The sequence below is a fragment of the Anoplopoma fimbria genome, chromosome 23 (assembly GCF_027596085.1).
Source record: "Anoplopoma fimbria isolate UVic2021 breed Golden Eagle Sablefish chromosome 23, Afim_UVic_2022, whole genome shotgun sequence".
In the NCBI taxonomy this organism is placed as follows: Eukaryota; Metazoa; Chordata; class Actinopteri; order Perciformes; family Anoplopomatidae; genus Anoplopoma; species Anoplopoma fimbria.
In genome coordinates, this window is record NC_072471.1 from 10,320,873 (window position 1) to 10,338,819 (window position 17,947).

Here is a 17,947-nt window from a genome sequence, read left to right on the forward strand (position 1 = left end):
AGAGTGTGCAAAGTACCCGGCTGTAATTTCATATTGTTCATGCTAAATTTGCTGAGTTAAAGCTTTATTGAACACTCCAGAAACCGACGTTAGATTCTGTGTGCTGCGATTTGAAATGGATCAAATGGTTGTGCCTTAAAAAGCTGTCACAGCAAATCTAATGAAAAGATGCTTTTATTCCTAAGAGAAACAGAAATGTATTAAGTTCATAGCAAAGCAAACCTCTATTAATCTGTGCCGTAACCTCTCTCTCCTTTAGGGGAACACAAACTGCACAGAACATAAACCAGACCAACCTCTACTTACTTACTCAACTCAGTTTATTTACAGAGTATTTGAAGAGCCATGTACGCAAATATACTGAATTTACCAACAGACCTTTCTTATTTTCTTGTTTTTTGTTTTGTTTTTTTTAAAACACATGGGAGCTGAGTAATTAGAATTTGATCTCTTGATATTTTGATCAAGATGCTTCCAAAATCCAGCGCGTGACTGTTTCTGGGTTAAGATTACTGTCAAGGAAACCAACGATCCAGGTTTTTAGCTGTGCTCCATCTTCCGGACTTGAGCGAATGCAGCCGTCAGAAACAGTTAGTTAATAACGCTGGGTGAGGACGGGAGACAAACGGATCTAAGCAAAACACCAAGCCTGCGATAATTTAATAAAAGAGCCCAATCAAAAACTACCGCTTGACAAATATACCTTCACTACATCATAACGCTACAGTCCTCCCTCGGATGAGCCATATGTAGAAGCAGTATGATCATGGAGGGTCTACGCTACGGGGTGAAGCCACCTTCTAATGTTAATCCATCGAAGCAATAATCTTTTTTAAAAAAAAAAAAGAGTTTAAGGATTTTTAGAAGTCACAAGATGTTATGTATGCAATTTTAAGGGACTCTAGTTGATAGAAAATCTGTAATCGCCTTTAATCTTTAATACCTTTTATTTGTAATATCATTTTTTTTGCCACCACAATGACCCTATCAATTCAATGCACTTGCATAATCATCACAGATCAGTATCATAGAAAGAGCAAAAGCAGGTGAGACCAACTCCTGAAAATCATGGTGAAAGACATCTTCGATACAGACAACAACGCCACCGCCTTCAAAACAAAAGCCTGAACTTTCCCCTCTGAAGACAACTCAACGCCTTAGCTCTCAAAACACCTGGAAGAAAACTAATTTGAATCACCATGATATAAGTTTGGTTATGGTACATGCCTTTTTAATAAAGTAAACATGGAAAAATAAAATAGAGAACAAGCAACATAGATAGCATGGGACAGACAGTTAAAATAAAAGGAAAATTAAAACAGAAAACAGCTCAACAGCCTACATCCTTTTAAAAAAGTACATAATCAACACATTTTAGTAGCCTGTTACTACATGCATACCGATACTTCCAGCACAAACAACTTGTGTCTTTCCGAATGTGTTGAAAACGCTTTTTTTTTTTTAAGCATGTGGAATTAATCTGCTCACCCTCCCCAAACTGTCCAACTTTCACTGAAAACCAGACTCCTTGACGTAACGTTACATGACATTAAATCATCAGATCTTGGATTAATAATTACAGTCCTCTTCTAATTGGGCTCAGGCATCTAATCACACACTAATCTGTCTTTTCTATCAATCTAAGACCGAGATGGAAAGGATGAAGAGAGATAAAAATGATATCTGCTGGAGCCAAAAATCCACCCTAGCTAAATGCTTTTAATTGTTAGCTGTGGCTGTTCAGTACTGTGTATTATCTACTGGCAAATTTAGCAGGTATACAGCAACCGCCAGGGCGTCTTCAAATGTATTATATATTAAAAAATCGAACTTGATTGGTGCTGCAGTTACAGAAAGTGTCTTTTTGAAGGATTACAAATTAGTACTTCCTGTGCGGAGCCCTGGTCCAAATCTTATAAAAACAAGATAGTCTCTGCTGTGCGAAGAACAAATTGTAAATAGTTTCTATTCCGTGCTCGGTTATAAGTGCCCCATGTGCTCTTTGAGATGACGCTGATCTACAGTAGCTGCACCACCAGCTAAATATTCAGTGTTGTGACGTGTCGGTACGCACCGACACACAGGAGTGGAAATCCAAACTAACCTTCTTGTCGAATGTAAGGGCTATCTTCCAATAAACTCTTCTCATTCCCTAAAAAGAGTTAAGGCAAACGTCATCACTCGTATTCAGATTTTTCTGTCTGCTTACTACTAGTGGGAGACAAATGTACACCAAGTGTTGAAAAAAAACAAAAAAAAAAACAGAGCATGTCATCTCTCACCATAGACATACAGATGTGTTGACAAATACTGCATGTGTTAAAAGAAGAACAGCTTTAATGCATGTATATTCTGCAAACGTACCAGTATGTGCCTTGTTCAGGACAACAGATTGCATGTTATTTTTAAGACTGTAGTTTGGGAGGGTGTCGTTCTCTGTCCATGCATTTAAATAGCAACACAGAAAAAAAAGAAAAGGCTAACACACACTTAACGCGTCTTAGAGAGGAAAATAAGTCACCCAGAGGTCTGCAGCAGTAAATCTTGTCATTTCTTTCAAATAGATTTGGACTTATCTTTTTTTTTTTTTTTGTTTCTTTTTTCTTTTTTTTGTGTTTGTTAAATTTGAATGTTGACAGAATAGGAGTACATTTTGTGGATCACATTCAGAAGCCTCGTCTCTGTTCTTCTATACTTCAGTGTTGCCCGCGTAGAGCCTGGTCCATGATCGGGCTGAGGGAAAGACAGAAAGATAAAAATGGAGGTGGAGGGTGTGAGGACGATATGGTGAAGGAACGTGGATAAGGAAAGTGTTGCAGAGTGTGCACAGATCATCAAACCCAAAGCAACTGACATCTCCCAGTATTTCTAAATACTAAAACAAAACTATTATTCAGTGACTCAATTAGTCAATCACAGAAAAGTAATTACCAACCATTTCAATGATCAATTTGTTGTTTAGAAAGTTTATCAAGCAGACATGCCAAAAGTTCTGTTGGCATGTCTGCTTGAATAATGGAATAATTGCTTGGCCTTTAAATTCTTCCAAGCCAAAGTTGACATATTCAGAATGCTTGTTTTGTTCTACAAATGGTTCAAACCCCAAAAAGGTATTCAGTTTTCTATCATAGAAAAACAATGAAAGCAGAAATTATTCACATTTACTGGAACCAATACTCTTAGGTGTTTGAAAAATAATTCCTTAAAATTATGGATTAAACGATCAAACATTATTTTTGTTGATTGAATAATCAAATTAGTTGCTAATTAATTATTTGTTGATCAATGTATCTCTAGATACAGATTACATCTGAGGGTCTACTCGTTTTAAAATCATTCAAACTTCAAAAAAGCAAAATGTCAAGCTTCAGCAACAGAAAACCCAAAATAAATTACAAAACATTACATAATCTGAGACTCACTTCCTGTTAGTAAGTTTTGTTTAACATGGTCTATGTAACAGCTACAACTACTTTATTGCCCGTGTGCACTGCACAGACAGTCAAGCCGCTCTGCTTCTTTAGGTATGGTCCTCAAAACAGAGATTACAGGACCAACAACTGTAAGCACTCAATACTCTCAACCCCTCTTCTTATGTACCACCGGGGCCAGTGGATAATGGTACATTATACTGTACTGGGAGAACGGCAGTAGAAAATGTCTATAATGGAGTGTGTTGTGCTGATGTGAGAGCAGTTATCTTAGTCAGATGAAGTACTGCATCAATTTAATCAAGGCTTCCTTATTGCCATATTTGTATTTACAATCAGATTATGTTGTCAACTTGGTCCAAACCACAAAGATCCTGACTGGGCCGTTTCACATTCATGAAAACACCACCAGATAAATGTAAATCATTCTGGGAATTCTGTGACCAAACCCCCCCCCCCCCCAAAAGAAAAAGATCCTCACCTGTCTCAATGGCATTGCTTTCGTTTCTCTTCCACTGCTCTGCAACATCGTTTGCCAGGGGATCATCTGGGTTGGGAGCACTTAATAATGCCTGGATAGATAGCAACACTGTGCGGATCTGCAGAGCTGGAGACCACTTATCTGGAAGGAGGGACGTTCAGAAAAATGTGCAAAAAGAGAAATGGCTTAAAAATGAGGGAAACTTCAGGGTGATATATGGCATAGGCAATAGTGGGTAAACATGACCAAGTAGTCACAACATGCCAGTGTCGGATGGCAACCAGCATGAATAAGAGTTAAAGCTGAGCAGGAAATGCTCCGAGATCCACGTATTCCTAATGTTACTTAACAGAAAGCGACTCCGGCTCTAGTAGTTCTAATGAATCACATATGATTTGATGCTCCTGAGGACTCTTCCTACAGGATACCTTCCTGCAAATATAACAGGCTGCTTTTCAGCCATCATATTTTATAAAATAAGAATGCACATAGGTAATATTTTATACAAACACGGCAAATTGGATCTTTATGATGTGAAAGGGCTGTAAGAACCACCAAAGCCACTGAAAACTAACACCCAGTTTTCACAGCTCTGAGCAGCTTTTAGTGGATGTTTGGTCATTGTTTGGGATACCAGGCCAACATTTTGATGATGTGGTAGTTTCTCAACAGCTGTTAGCTTCCTCAAGACTTGCCAAAAAAAAATCTCTAAATGTGACTAACTGTTTATGACACTACATTTTTGCCAATTTCAATGTTGGAAGGGAAACAATGCTAGCAAAAAATCTGACTTTACAATCCTGCAATATGCTAAGTGTGGTTCCACATTGATGCCGCCCATTTAATAAATTACAACATGTTATATCATGTTTTCTTACCTTTCAAAATGTCTAAACATATTCTTCCCAGTTTGTCAACATTGGGGTGGTAGATTTTGGTCATGAATCGCACTTTGGGAGCTGCCATGGGATACTCTTCTGGAAGAAATAGTTCAAGTTTAAAGGTGCCTCCTTCAAAAGGAGAGTCTTGAGGCCCAGCGATGATCACATGGAAGTAGCGTGCATTCCCTTCATCTGGCATGGCCGTGATCCCTGGAACAGGCTCGGCCATCAACCGCTGCGTCTCCTGAGTGTGGTCAGAATAAGAAACACATAACACTATTGTTGACATTTCGGCGTAGGGGTGGACTTTCAAGTATATAATGGATTGGGGCAAACAGCTTCACCCTGCTTAGTCACACACCCACTTCCAAACTCAACCACATACAAAACCACATTCCACAACCTACCGTTTAACACAGAAACTAAAAAGGCGACTGAGGGCTGGAGCAATGACAGTCTGACGTAGTGCATAATTCATTATTTAAATTTAAAAACGCAAACAGAATGTCACATCACGTTAAACTCCTCTAATTCATCAAAAGTTCAACTAATCACTTGTTATATACAGTACCAGTCAAAGGTTTGGACACACCTTCTCATTCAACTACTTTGAAGAATCTAAAATACAAAACATATTCTGGTTTGTTGAGCATTTGTTTGTTTACCACATAATTCCATATGTGTTCCTTCATAGTTTGGATGTCTTAAATATTAATCTACAATGTAGAAAAAAATAAAAATAAAGAAAAACCATTGAATGAGAAGGTGTGTCCAAACTTTTGACTGGTACTGTAAAATGTCAGAAAATAATGAAAAACGTCAAAAAATTTCAAGAACCCCAAGTAAGTTCTTCAGATTGTTTGTTTTGTCAAATCCATACATATTCTGTTTCACATTTAGAGATTGTGCCATTTGACTGAAATGGCTAATTCATTTTCAAAATAGTAGTAAATTAATTTTCTGTCAATCATCCAATAGATGAATTGACTCACTGTTACAGCTTCAAGTAACAATAATTCATTACACATTTGATTACTGTTTGTCTCTTGTGTAGGCCTATATTAAATGTATATTATTATTATAAGTAGAAGTAGAAATCCACCTAGCACTTATTGTATTCGTATTAGTCTGTTTCTGCACTGTACTTTGCTCTGGTTTATGCTCTTAGATGCTTGTTTAAGAAAGGATAGCAGTAGTTCTCTTGAATACCTATGTTGAATACACTTATTGCAAGTCACTTTGGATAAAAGCGTCTGCTAAATGACTGTAATGTAATTTAAAGATCCATTTATTAAACAATAATTCATTACACATTTGATTACTGTCTGTCTCTTGTGTAGGCCTATATTAAATGTATATTATTATTATTATAAGTAGAAGTAGAAATCCACCTTCCACTTATTGTATTCGTATTAGTCTGTTTCTGCACTGTACTTTTGCTCTGGTTTATGCTTAGATGCTTGTTTAAGAAAGGATAGCAGTAGTTCTCTTGAATACACTTATTGTAAGTCACTTTTTTAGATCTGCTAAATGACTGTAATGTAATTTAAAGATCCATTTATTAAACAATAATTCATTACACATTTGATTACTGTCTGTCTCTTGTGTAGGCCTATATTAAAATGTACATTATTATTATTATTATAAATAGAATTGGAGAACTGAGTTGACACAAATTAAATATGGAAAATAGAAATGAAAAAAGAGGAAGCTGAGCGTCTGTCATATTTCTGCATCATTTCTGCAGGTGCATCAAAAAAAATAAATAATCTGCATTAATCGTGCCGTATAGACACACGTCTTTGAGAAGATTGTGGAAAAACAAAGACATGTTCCCATCGTGTCTCCACTGTGGCAACGTTGTGCTAGAAACACAGAAAAGGCAGCTGGATGTGGCGGGGCTGGTCGCGCCTCCAGACGGGCCTCCCGGCGGCGAGGAGACCGCAACAGGCCTCAAATCTCTTCCTAATTTATGTTTGATTAATGTACACCAAAAAGCAACACGAACACGATTGCCTGACTACAATCATGTTAATGTTTCGATGCCACAGCGGCGGCGTCCGCCTCACCGCCAGGCATGTGTACCCATCACCTAAGCTAACGTTAGCTTAGCCAACACAGCGAATTCATTCATACGGCAAATAGGACTAATGGTTATAATTTGTTGATTCATACTACAAGCTAGCAACCCCGTGATAACTTAAAACATAACGTACTGCAATAAAATACACTCGACACAAAAATGAAACCACAGCTAGAGCGAGACGTGAGTGGACGGAAGTGGAAGACAAAACACGGAGCTAGCTTGGTAGCTAGCTAGAGAGGAGCTAACTGAGCTAGCCGCGCTAACGTCAGGCTGCGCGTCGGACCGCGTTCACGGTGCGTCCCACCACGCGGACTCATCAAAACGCACACACGGCCTCGTTACGGTACATAGACAACGTCTGGTGTGAAGTGTACCTTTATAATCCTACGAGGCAAACCGCTCATCTTGTGTTAGCTGTTATATTTTTAGCCCGTCGACTCGCCTTCTCTTCGGGTTGGATTGACTGAGCTACCGGGGCGGGGGCAGATAACTCGCACTTCCGGTGGCTTCCGATGACGTCATGAAATATGCTGGTGTTCAAGATATTGCGTCTGTAAACAATTTTTTTTTTTTTTTTAAATAGTTATTGTAATAATTTGATTTTGCCTTTGTTGTTTTAGATGTAACTGGCAACATTTCTAAACACAATTTAAAACTCTCAAAATACATTAAAAAAACACAATTATATGTTACACAATACATTGCATTTCTTCGTTTTCTTGTTGTTTTTAATGTATTGCTATTATAAATCATATCTTGTAAAATTGCTTTTTCAACAGTATTTCATATCATATGTATTTTCTATTTGGATTTGTTATAGTATTGTGATTTTTTATATATAGGTGGAGGCTTCAAATAAGCCCAGTGGGCTTTCTGCCTCTTCCTGCACTGTAATATAATTTATCAATGTTGTGTTTTTTATATTTTTCAATTGTGCAAATAAACTAAACTAAACTAAAACTAAACTAGTGCATTACACAATTAAATTGTCTTTATTGCATGTTTTCGGTTTTGCTGGTCTTGTCCCTTTTTTGTTTTTATATTTCCTGTAATGAGATTTAATCATATTTTATATTTATATAGCAATACAAATACATTGTGCAATAATAGTTATAATAATTATTCTGTCTATATCTGTATATTTCAGTTATTGTGGATTCTTTACTGTTTTTTATTGCTCATTTGCTTATTTATAATACTTATTTTGATCTTGTTTTTTTTTTTACTATGTCTCTTGTTTGCACTATCCTCTATGCTGCTGTAATCCTGTAAATTTCCCTGCCGCGGGACTAATAAAGGATTATCTTATTTTATCTTAATTTACGCTGTTTAACATTTTTGTTATGATAAAAAATGACAATTGATTTTGATAGGTTGAAAACTGTCTAAATAAAATGAATAGCCCAGTTGCAAAATCAAAAAAAAAAAAGTATTACTTTCTGTTCCTGCCTCTGTAGTGAAAGTTTGTAGGCGAGAGATGACATTGTGCTCTTTTTCATGGTACTTTGAAATAGAAAGTGAAAAGCTATAGTTATAGCTTAGGTATATGATTTCTGTGGATGATAACAAGCTTTTAATTAATACTAGCAAGTATGGGTACAGTATAATAAGGTCTGTGTCTGTGCAGCACATGAAGAAGGTTTTGAAATGACCACTTAAATATACATTTTGTGGTGGGGTTGAACACTTTCAGTTACATTTTTTTGACTTAACATTTCGTAGAGACTGAACTTGTACAATACACCAGCTTTTTTTCATTAGGAGATACATTTTTGTTGTTTTCTTTGATCATATGGTTGTAAACCTGTTTGGTGGTGTGTTTTGGTGTGCAAGACCTTTACCGCTCTACGCAAGACTCGTCTACAGTTTTGTTTTTCTTGCAGGCACAGAATGACAGTATATATGAATACATCTTAAAGCTCAGCAAACTCATGTATATTCTGATATAATAGAGCTGAAATACAAAAATACTAAGGCTGCACCACTGAAAATGTTAATGTTGATACAGAATTGGTAGTAAGAGTAGTTAGCATATAAAATTAGCAAAAATCACTCAAGTATATAATATCCCTCTTATTTTGCATTCAAATATGAGGATAAAAAATTATTTTACTCCCCTGCTACAATCTGTTCACCAGTAATATGCTTTATGGTATACTGGTGCCAGTCCATTAGGTTTATATTTGCAGTAGTAGTTATAAAAAGCCCCTAAAATCCAGAACAGTAAATATATACAGCATCACAGTAGACAAGTATAATTTTCAAGCCTTAAAATTGTTCCACTGCAGCAGCAACGACTCAAAAACAACCTACGTAATATTCAACAGTTTATTATACATTATTGTGAGAAAAACAAAAACAACATTTGCTGTTTTGTAAGTTTGGCCTTCAACTATTTGTCCTTTGGGGGATCCTTCTTCCTGCGTCTCTGGTGGTACCTGTGAACGGTGACACAGAAGGAAATTAATACTGACCAATGCGTGTCATTATCAAAGTCAGCAAATATTTCTAGTCCTGACAGGCCAGCACTCCATCCATACTAAGGCAGATAAATAAAAGATAATTATGTTTTTGTGTTATGCGTGTACTTACTGTCCTACTGGATACCAGCGGTGTTTGGTTGTGAAAAACATCTTGCTTAGCTCCTCTATAGTGGGCCCTTTTTGGTCCTTCAGCACCTCTTTGCTGAGGTGTGCCTTTAGAATCTGGTCGTGGGTCTCAACCGAATGGGTCAGGGGGTCTGGATGTTCTATAGGCTGCAAAGATTTACATGAACAAGGTTCCCTCTTACAAATATTATGTTTATTTCCAGCAATCCTAAAACAATTTCCATACATGTTTTTGTACCGATGACTGATAATGTTTTATCTCATAGCAGTACGCAGACAAGATTACAAAACTTTAAACTTGTTTGCAATTCTATGTTGCTTCACACTGAGCCGAAAGCGTTCTTCAAATAAGGTGTTAAAAGGGGTAAAATCTAACACCAACACTTCTTCATGAACAGGCTCTTTTAAAAGCACACAGATCTTGAAAAAATTAACTGTACGTCTTCTTAGACAGAGGCAGACAAATGATCTGTGCAGGGAAAATAATCTGCAGGGTTTTAACAAAAAATATGGAATAAAATAAGATGAAATAATCCTTTATTAGTCCAGCAGTGGGGACATTTACAGGATTTACAGCAGCATAGAATCTTTGATTTCTTTGTCTGGTGCTACTCAATGAGATTTAGTGTCAACTAACACATTGATATTCATAAGGCTATAATCGCTTTCTTACCTGGGTAAGCTCATAGGGAACGTCCACAGTGGGATGGTAGCACACTATGGTTCTCCCATCTGAAGTCACACCGATTTCCACATTACTAAATCCAAGAAAGTAGGAGGTTATTGTCCTGATCACAGTATCTTATTTAAAAAGAAAAAAAAAAAGATCATTTGACATTTACTTTGTTATTATGGGTAATCATTTTTACATAGCTTTTAATATTTCTTCTGCATTCATTTGGTTCACAATTACTGTAATTACAGCCTGCATATATAACTTACACCGGCCAGTATGTCCCCTCAGATACGTTTCAACAGGACAACCAAATGTGCCCTACAAAACAGTGAGAACCTCCCTCCTGATAACTAAATACCTTTTACACAATCTCCAAATTGGCTGTCTGAAATCTTAAAAATGCTTCCACGACTACTTTATTCGTTTTGTTTACCTCTAAAACAGTGTATTAAAGTTAATGATCAAAAATGTTTTCCTAATATTTTACTCATTCTTTAAGTTATCATATCTCAGAGCCATAGCTAGGCTAAATATATGGGCGTTTTTTAAAAATACAATATATTTACTTCTTAACATACCAGTTAGGGGCATCAAGTGAAGGACCACTGACACTGGACTTCAGTCGCATTGGCACCAAACATGCTGCAGCAGAAATCCCAGGTGAGACACACAGATACTGACTCATGCAATTGACATACTTAACTTAAAGGACTTCTCAACCTGTTAAATAAAAAAAATCATACACCACATTTGAAAGCATGAATCCCCAGACCACCGTTAATCTTAAGACAGATGGCAGACCAATAAGTTATGACATTTTATTTACGTTGCTATCGATTCAACATTAGATTTACATAAACTACGGTTTTGACACGTTAGGTGCCAGGCAAATCCAAGTGTTTACCTACTAAACAGGCTCAAGGTTAGTCTCTGTTAGCCTTTACTCCCACCACCGATGCGAAAGGTTAAACATAGCAAATGAATATACGACCTCCAACATGTATATTGTTTATCAGATAGCAACGTACTTTGTGCATGTCGTAGTTGTGTGCCGGTAGAAAGTCGCGTTAAGAGACCGTGCAGCTTGCACAAATGACCCGACGCCATGCTCAGATCGGCTGAGTTATTTTCTGGTGTGCATCACTATAATAGTTCCGTCTTAGCGCTCAGACTAACTCAGTTGAGTTCCGCTTCCCGACTACCGGTCATACAAAAAAACTTGCCTTTTCCCCCCCAATCCTTCCACAGTACATTCATTTCTAAACAACTGATATGTGAACAAACAACTCACTTCTTGTGCATGTTATTTTTTAAACTTTATTTAATCGAAACACATTCAAGAATTTTGTCCAATCTTATTTTGCAGGGCTGGATAATGTTCTAGTCACGTTACACGTAAACTTAGGCCAATCTTTTTTATAGCTTCGGATGGCAATGTATGTTCTGTAATGGCTATTATTTTGACGGTTGGTAAGAGATGACTTAATATGTATTGTATAAATAATCAGCTGTATTGAATCAATTACTGTTTTTGATGGTTATGGAGGAAAAACTGTTCCAAATTGTCATGATCTTTAAGAAACTCAGTCCAAAATTACAACAAACAATATATCTTAAAAGACGATGTAGTATCTGCAACACTCTTTACTCAATTGCAACTTCAATAATTTGAAATAAAGTTTGATCCATTTTAGACAGAATTATCATGTTCGCTGTGCATCATCCACTATTACGGTGAAGAACATCTGAGGGTCGCAGATTCCAATACAAACAAAAGGTTTACACATTTTATGAACTGTATTTATTTACTGAATACACATCATTTTAATGAGTCTATAACAACTTTAACACTTTGACCAGATGTGAGTACACAGACTTGTTTTAATATTTCATTTCAGCATTCATAATTACCAGGAAAGCCAGGTATGCAATGTTAATGATAATATGAAAATAGTTTTAGTAGCATATTACAATTGTAAATTTACAAAGAAAGGCAAACTGAAAAAAAGATATTTTTTTAATATTTAATTAATATTTAAATCACTGCTTCGAAATAAAAAGCCCAAATAAATTCTTTGTAATATTCACTTATATGAATATAAGAAAATGTCTCATAATTTTTTAACACAACTACAAGTGTGTAAGCTGTTGTTGTTACCTGTGAAGAGACAAGCTGAACATGTTTTTCAGGTATATTAGGTCCAGTCTGCATTCAGCAGCAATGCAGCTTCATTCATTTCAATCCTTTTCCGTGAACAACTGCACTATGAGGAACACGGCAACAAGAGTTTATTCATGTTTACAGGTTGTTGATGCGTCACTCAGAAACTTCCATCTCTGCTGTGGCTGCAGTGCTGGAGACCTGCGATGCCGTGTTAGGCACCAAACGCTCTCGGCTGCCAAACACCTCAGCCACTAAAGGGAAACATCAGAATAACATGCGAGCATTAGCAATTTAACAATTGCTAAATTGTCAGTGGTGGACTGTGTTAAAAACATTTATACAACTTTTAATATGATTTCAATGAACAGGGTTTATTTTGCGATGTTTTACTGTGTGATGAAAATAAAAAGGAAAGAAAGAAACTATACCTGCTGCAACATCACTTATATCCCAAACCCGCAAGCCATCCCTCTGTCCCCCGAAGGCATAGACGAAGGGTTGATCAGGGCAACATGACGCACAGAACAGTACACCCTGTTAACAGATAGGGAAGGAAGTTGTTACAACACCTTTTAACAACCACAAACCTTATTACTTTGATGTTGCAAAATACTTCTAAAAAGGATTGTGGTGGAAGAATCTGAGATCTACATGCTGTAAATGACAGTTCTTACCATTTTCATGTCCCGTGAGTGCACCAGGTTGGGCTTATTGCCCAAAATGTCCCAAATCTTAACATGTTTGTCAGATGATGAGGTGACCAGGCATCCTTTGATCTGGCTGCTGAGGTCCAAACCTGCAGATGTTTTGAGATTAGATTTTTCAAATTTACAGTCAATGTGCCTTTAAAATAATTGAATTCCACCGTGCAGCAAACCTAGAACCAAAGCATGGTACTGCACTGCTTAGTTGTCCATCAACCTTGTTTACAGAAGCAAATGTATTCAAGATTTCACTGACAACTCCTCCACACTCAATAATATTATACACAATAACAATACACTTTAATGCAAATTAAATTGTGGAGAACATGTACGAGGAAGGACCTCTGCTGGCTGGATTGGGTGTTGATCAAAATGTTTTCAAAGACTGACTGAAAACACAGCCGCCACAAGTTTCACCAATTTCTCTGGTATGTACCAACAATGTTGACCCTCATTTTCATCCTTCCTAAATGACTCATGACCAACAGTCTCACAATACACTGCAGAACAACAAGCCGAATCATTTGTACTGTTACATAATGGCTAAACTGCACCAACAACATTTTTATTTCCACTTCCTACCTGACACTTCTTCGTCGTGAGCCTTCAGTGTGAAAACAGGTTTATCCGAACGTGCATCCAGGCAGTAGACAAATCCATCCTCTGTGCTGGCCTGAAACCAAACCACAAACTCAAGTTAACCACTGAGCTTGTGAAAGAAATAGCAAGAGGGATAAACAAGGTTTATTGCACAATGACCATAAACCATACACACCATGTATATTTGTAGTTAGATTTAGAACTGTTAAAGTTTAAAAAAAAGTGGATGGATTATTTCCTTTAAAATAGAGCAGAAGAATTTGAGTATCTACCAGGAAGTTCCACGGTGAAAAGTGGTCCCAGGTCAGCCGCTCCACTTGCCCACTAAACCTCCAGGTCCGATTGCTGTTGTCTGGACTGCGGCAGTCATACAGGACAACTGTCCTGAAAATAAAAATGTTTGTGTCTCAAACTCACTGTGAATGTAAATCTTTGTAAACAAAATCTGTTTATTTCCTTTCACTTTATTGTATAAACTAATGACAATGAGGAAATACACTCACTTGTCATATGATCCTGATATCAGAGTCTGTGCTTCGAATGGGTGGAATGATAAAGTCTGAACCTAAAAGATGAAAAAAAAAAAGTGTTAGGATGTAACAACAACAACAATACACTTTAAATTACATCCAGCAAAATTATTTTTCTCATAACTTACCTTGTCAGTGTGCCTGTGTAGAGTTGTGGCTGGTTTGCCTTGAGTAAGATCCCACAAGATAACTGTGTCATCTGCTGATCCACTGGCCAACACATTTCTAAGTAAGAGAAGGACGTTACAGAATGATTCGAGTGTACACACACAGTCATGGTACATAAACACAATAAGGAAATAACTCTGTATAATTCTGCACATCTGACTGGCATTAGGTGCATTTTTTGATTACCTTTTTTCCAGTGCTATTAATAAAATATATCAGCCTCAGAATACTGACCTGATCAGTTTGTTCCAGGATAAATCCAGAACTGCATCTGCGTGCCCCTCAACAGGCTCTGCTGCTGCCCCCTAGCATCGATGATAACAGGAGGCAATGTGTTCATGTTAAATAAGCAGGAAATAATGCAGGGAGGATAAACAAGTCTACTTTCAATGTTGTCAAAATGTAAAAAAACCAAAACATTCTCACATCCTTAAAAAGGCATTAAAATCATTTCATTCTGGTCTTCATTATCAAGACAAACCCCTTTTCGCATTTTGACATCAGGTTTACAGATGCTTGTTTAAGACAGTATAAGAACAGGCTTGTACCTTCTTGCCCTTCTTTTTCTTCTTGGTCGCCTTTTTACTCCCTAAGGAAAAGACTGGTTCCAAACAGTCCACCACATCCAGGTCCCACACATCTATCTGAGGAGTCATGTTTCCCACTGCAGCATAGTTTCCTGTAATAAGGACAAGGAACATGGTAAGATAAGTACAGTGGCGCATGCACATTAAATAGATACCATAAGTTTCTCCCTAGTTTTATGTTAGATTAAGAGTAATTATGATGCTGAGAACTATTTATTTTAAAATTCATCACTGTCAAGTGACTCAATACAAAGTTTCTACAAAGTGAGTCTTCGTTTGGAGAGGAACAGGATTTTTGTAAAGGTTTGTCAAAGCAAAGCTTAATTTTCTTACCGGGTTTTTCTCCAGGACTGGGGTCAAAGTTTAGCCACTCCACACACAGTGGGTAAGCTGGCAGCAGAATATCATGATGAACATACAGAGAGTCCTCCTCGGAGTTATAAACTGGAAAGCAAAAGATCAAGTGTTTAATATAGATTTGAGCATTTTCTAAAATAAAAGATTTTCAACAATTGTTTTATAATTTAAAATTTAAAAATTAACTTTTACATTTATCTTATATTTTAAGCTAGAATAACAGTATCAAAACAAAGGAAGATATTTTCCTATGTCTTCAGAAAACCCACTGCCATCTCGTCATGTCACTTATGAAGATATTTACCATGGATCTCTAAATTGCAGCAGTCCTTCTCTGCCCTGCCTGTGAGGATGAGATTGTCAGTGGGCTTGATTTGGAAGTCCTCTCGCTCATATTGGTCCTTCAGGAAAGAACAAAGACCGCTTAGCAATTTGGCTTTGACAAGATACAATGGGTATCAAATTGTCTCCACTTAAATTCACAGCAAGAACTGGATTTTAGTTGTTATGTAAAATCATCCAAGTTACTCTTGTGCAATCGCCCCTTAATATGAGAGCCAAAACATCAGAAACACAATTTATTTTACACAGGTTCAATGACATTTTTGCACTGAAATACTTATTTCTACTTCAATTTATCTGCATTTTCACAGCTATATGTTTGTGGTTGATGATAAGCTTTAGGTATTACTTGAAGTGGGACTCAACTGAATTTGCATTTATGTGATCATTGAGTGCCCTTACTGTGTCTTTGAGGGTGATGTAAGGATCCTCCTCATTAGAGCTGAACACTGTGAGCCCAGCCAGACTGTCGCCGAGACTAGCGGTCGCTACAATGAGGACGAAGAAACAGCAGATATGAAGTCAGACTCTCAGCTGCGTTTAAATGTACACAAGCAAAGTGGACAGAATGAGCAGAAATGAGTTTGTTATATTCACACACACTGTACATAAACTCCCCCCCCCACTTACCTGCATCCTCTTCATCATATCTATCCAGGCCATACTCTGCAAGCTCATCATCTTCTTCGTCATCCTTTGGAGCTCCGGCAACGTCTGCTGTATTACTATCAGGATTCTCCTCACAAGCTATGCCTTCATCATCATCTTCATCATCCTCGGCTGCTAGTGCCCTGATTTAGGAGAGTAGATAAAATTCAATAAAACACACAACCAAAAAAAACAATGCAAAAATGACACCAGCTTCAACTGTTGGGGGACAAACTGTAGGATTCTATTTCTATCCAGCACTCATTGACAGGTAATGCCTTCACTCACATTGAAAATGTGGACAATAGATCACTGCAGTAATTTGTGTTTTATTCCAACATACCCCAGCTCCTGTTTTGCATCAGTAATGATGCGCTGCAGCTCCTCTTGGCTCAGCTCAACCTGAAATGGAATAAAAAAAACGTGGCTTAAACAAGTTGATTATCTCATGTGTCTCAAGATATTATCAGATGCAAGAGATCTTTTGTTCTTCATATTTTTGGGTTGAATCCTTAAATAAACAGTGTAAGTATGCAAATTAAAAAACTAACTAAAAACTAAAAATGAAATGACTTTTTATTATTAAAAATATATATATATTATTACTATTATTTATTTGGAAACTGTTGGGGCTGCTATTACCACTTTAATACAGCACAAATTAAGATTTCCAGACAAAAAGATAAAAACCTTCTTGTTAAAAAGTCAATAAACACAGTACCTTAGTACAACGTTGATCTTTGATTTAACAGGTCTGAACATGCTGTTACACTTAACATCAAAGCTCAAATTTCATTGCTTTTCCACAGCCTTGAGTGCATTTAATATCTGTCCCTGGATCAGTTCAGTGGTTTGATATCTATAATCTATAATATAGTTACTACAACACAGTGCAACATGACAGTATTTGTTGTGACAGTCTGCAGGGACATGTTATCTTTAAAGCCACCTAGAAATATGAACTACAGGCTAAAGACTTGGTCATTTAAATCAGCATGGTAGCAGTGAGTGTCCCTCCTGCCATGTTGACAAACTAGCCGCCTGTCGGCTAACACCAGCTAGCTGAACATGCCAGCTACTTACTTTATCTGGGGTTTCCTTGGCAACGCCTCTGCCCACCCATCCAACACAAGTAATCTGGGAACTCATTTAGGAGCAACCGTGTGGTTTATCGATTAAATACAATACAGTATGCACACATGCACCGGTTGTCAAAAGTGCTTTACCCCAGGCACGCAAACAGTGAGCGTACATGTGAGTTAAAATGGGGCCTGCGTCGCTTCTCGATGACGTCAATTGAGCTTTGGGAAATATGCCTGATCAAAAATGTAGAGCTGTAAAGCCACCCAATGAACCGCACATAATGATACAATTTATTTGAACCCTTTCATGCATAGAGGTCACTACAGTGGACAGCTAGTTAAATGTTGTTTTCTTGTATATGCATGGGTTTTGATGGCATAGTTGCACATCAGCCACTACAGTGAGCACTATTGTAGTGGCTGATGTGCAACTATGCCATCAAAACCCATGTATATACAAGAAAACAACATTTGAATGGCTGTCCACTGTAGTGACCTCTATGCATGAAAGGGTTAATATATTGTATGTTTTTATATCAATAGCAAGTACCTGGAAGTACAAAACCAAGCAGCATGAAATATTTGTTCAGTTAAGGAATTG

General features: G+C 37.2%; 3 protein-coding genes across 3 annotated transcripts; all 3 read right to left on the bottom strand.

The window, feature by feature from the left end:
- Nucleotides 1–925: 925 nt before the first annotated feature.
- On the bottom strand, nt 926–7,371 carry ube2nb (ubiquitin-conjugating enzyme E2Nb). Its single transcript, XM_054624591.1, has 4 exons — nt 7,254–7,371; nt 4,791–5,037; nt 3,913–4,053; nt 926–2,733 (listed from the first exon to the last, which is right to left on the bottom strand). The coding sequence occupies exons 1-4, from the start codon at nt 7,281–7,283 to the stop codon at nt 2,690–2,692; spliced, it is 462 nt and encodes a 153-aa protein (XP_054480566.1). The 5' UTR covers nt 7,284–7,371; the 3' UTR covers nt 926–2,689.
- Nucleotides 7,372–9,193: 1,822 nt separating this feature from the next.
- On the bottom strand, nt 9,194–11,303 carry mrpl42 (mitochondrial ribosomal protein L42). The gene is made up of 5 exons (XM_054624881.1): nt 11,193–11,303; nt 10,743–10,806; nt 10,162–10,246; nt 9,472–9,635; nt 9,194–9,317 (listed from the first exon to the last, which is right to left on the bottom strand). The coding sequence occupies exons 1-5, from the start codon at nt 11,269–11,271 to the stop codon at nt 9,272–9,274; spliced, it is 438 nt and encodes a 145-aa protein (XP_054480856.1). The 5' UTR covers nt 11,272–11,303; the 3' UTR covers nt 9,194–9,271.
- A 487-nt stretch (nt 11,304–11,790) lies between these two features.
- On the bottom strand, nt 11,791–17,518 carry pwp1 (PWP1 homolog, endonuclein). Its single transcript, XM_054624709.1, has 15 exons — nt 17,348–17,518; nt 16,608–16,666; nt 16,247–16,407; nt 16,019–16,104; nt 15,579–15,675; nt 15,251–15,361; nt 14,879–15,009; nt 14,565–14,635; nt 14,291–14,387; nt 14,136–14,197; nt 13,905–14,016; nt 13,615–13,705; nt 13,003–13,124; nt 12,757–12,862; nt 11,791–12,579 (listed from the first exon to the last, which is right to left on the bottom strand). Exons 1-15 carry the CDS (start codon nt 17,411–17,413, stop codon nt 12,482–12,484), a joined length of 1,470 nt encoding a protein of 489 aa, XP_054480684.1. The 5' UTR covers nt 17,414–17,518; the 3' UTR covers nt 11,791–12,481.
- Nucleotides 17,519–17,947: the final 429 nt, after the last annotated feature.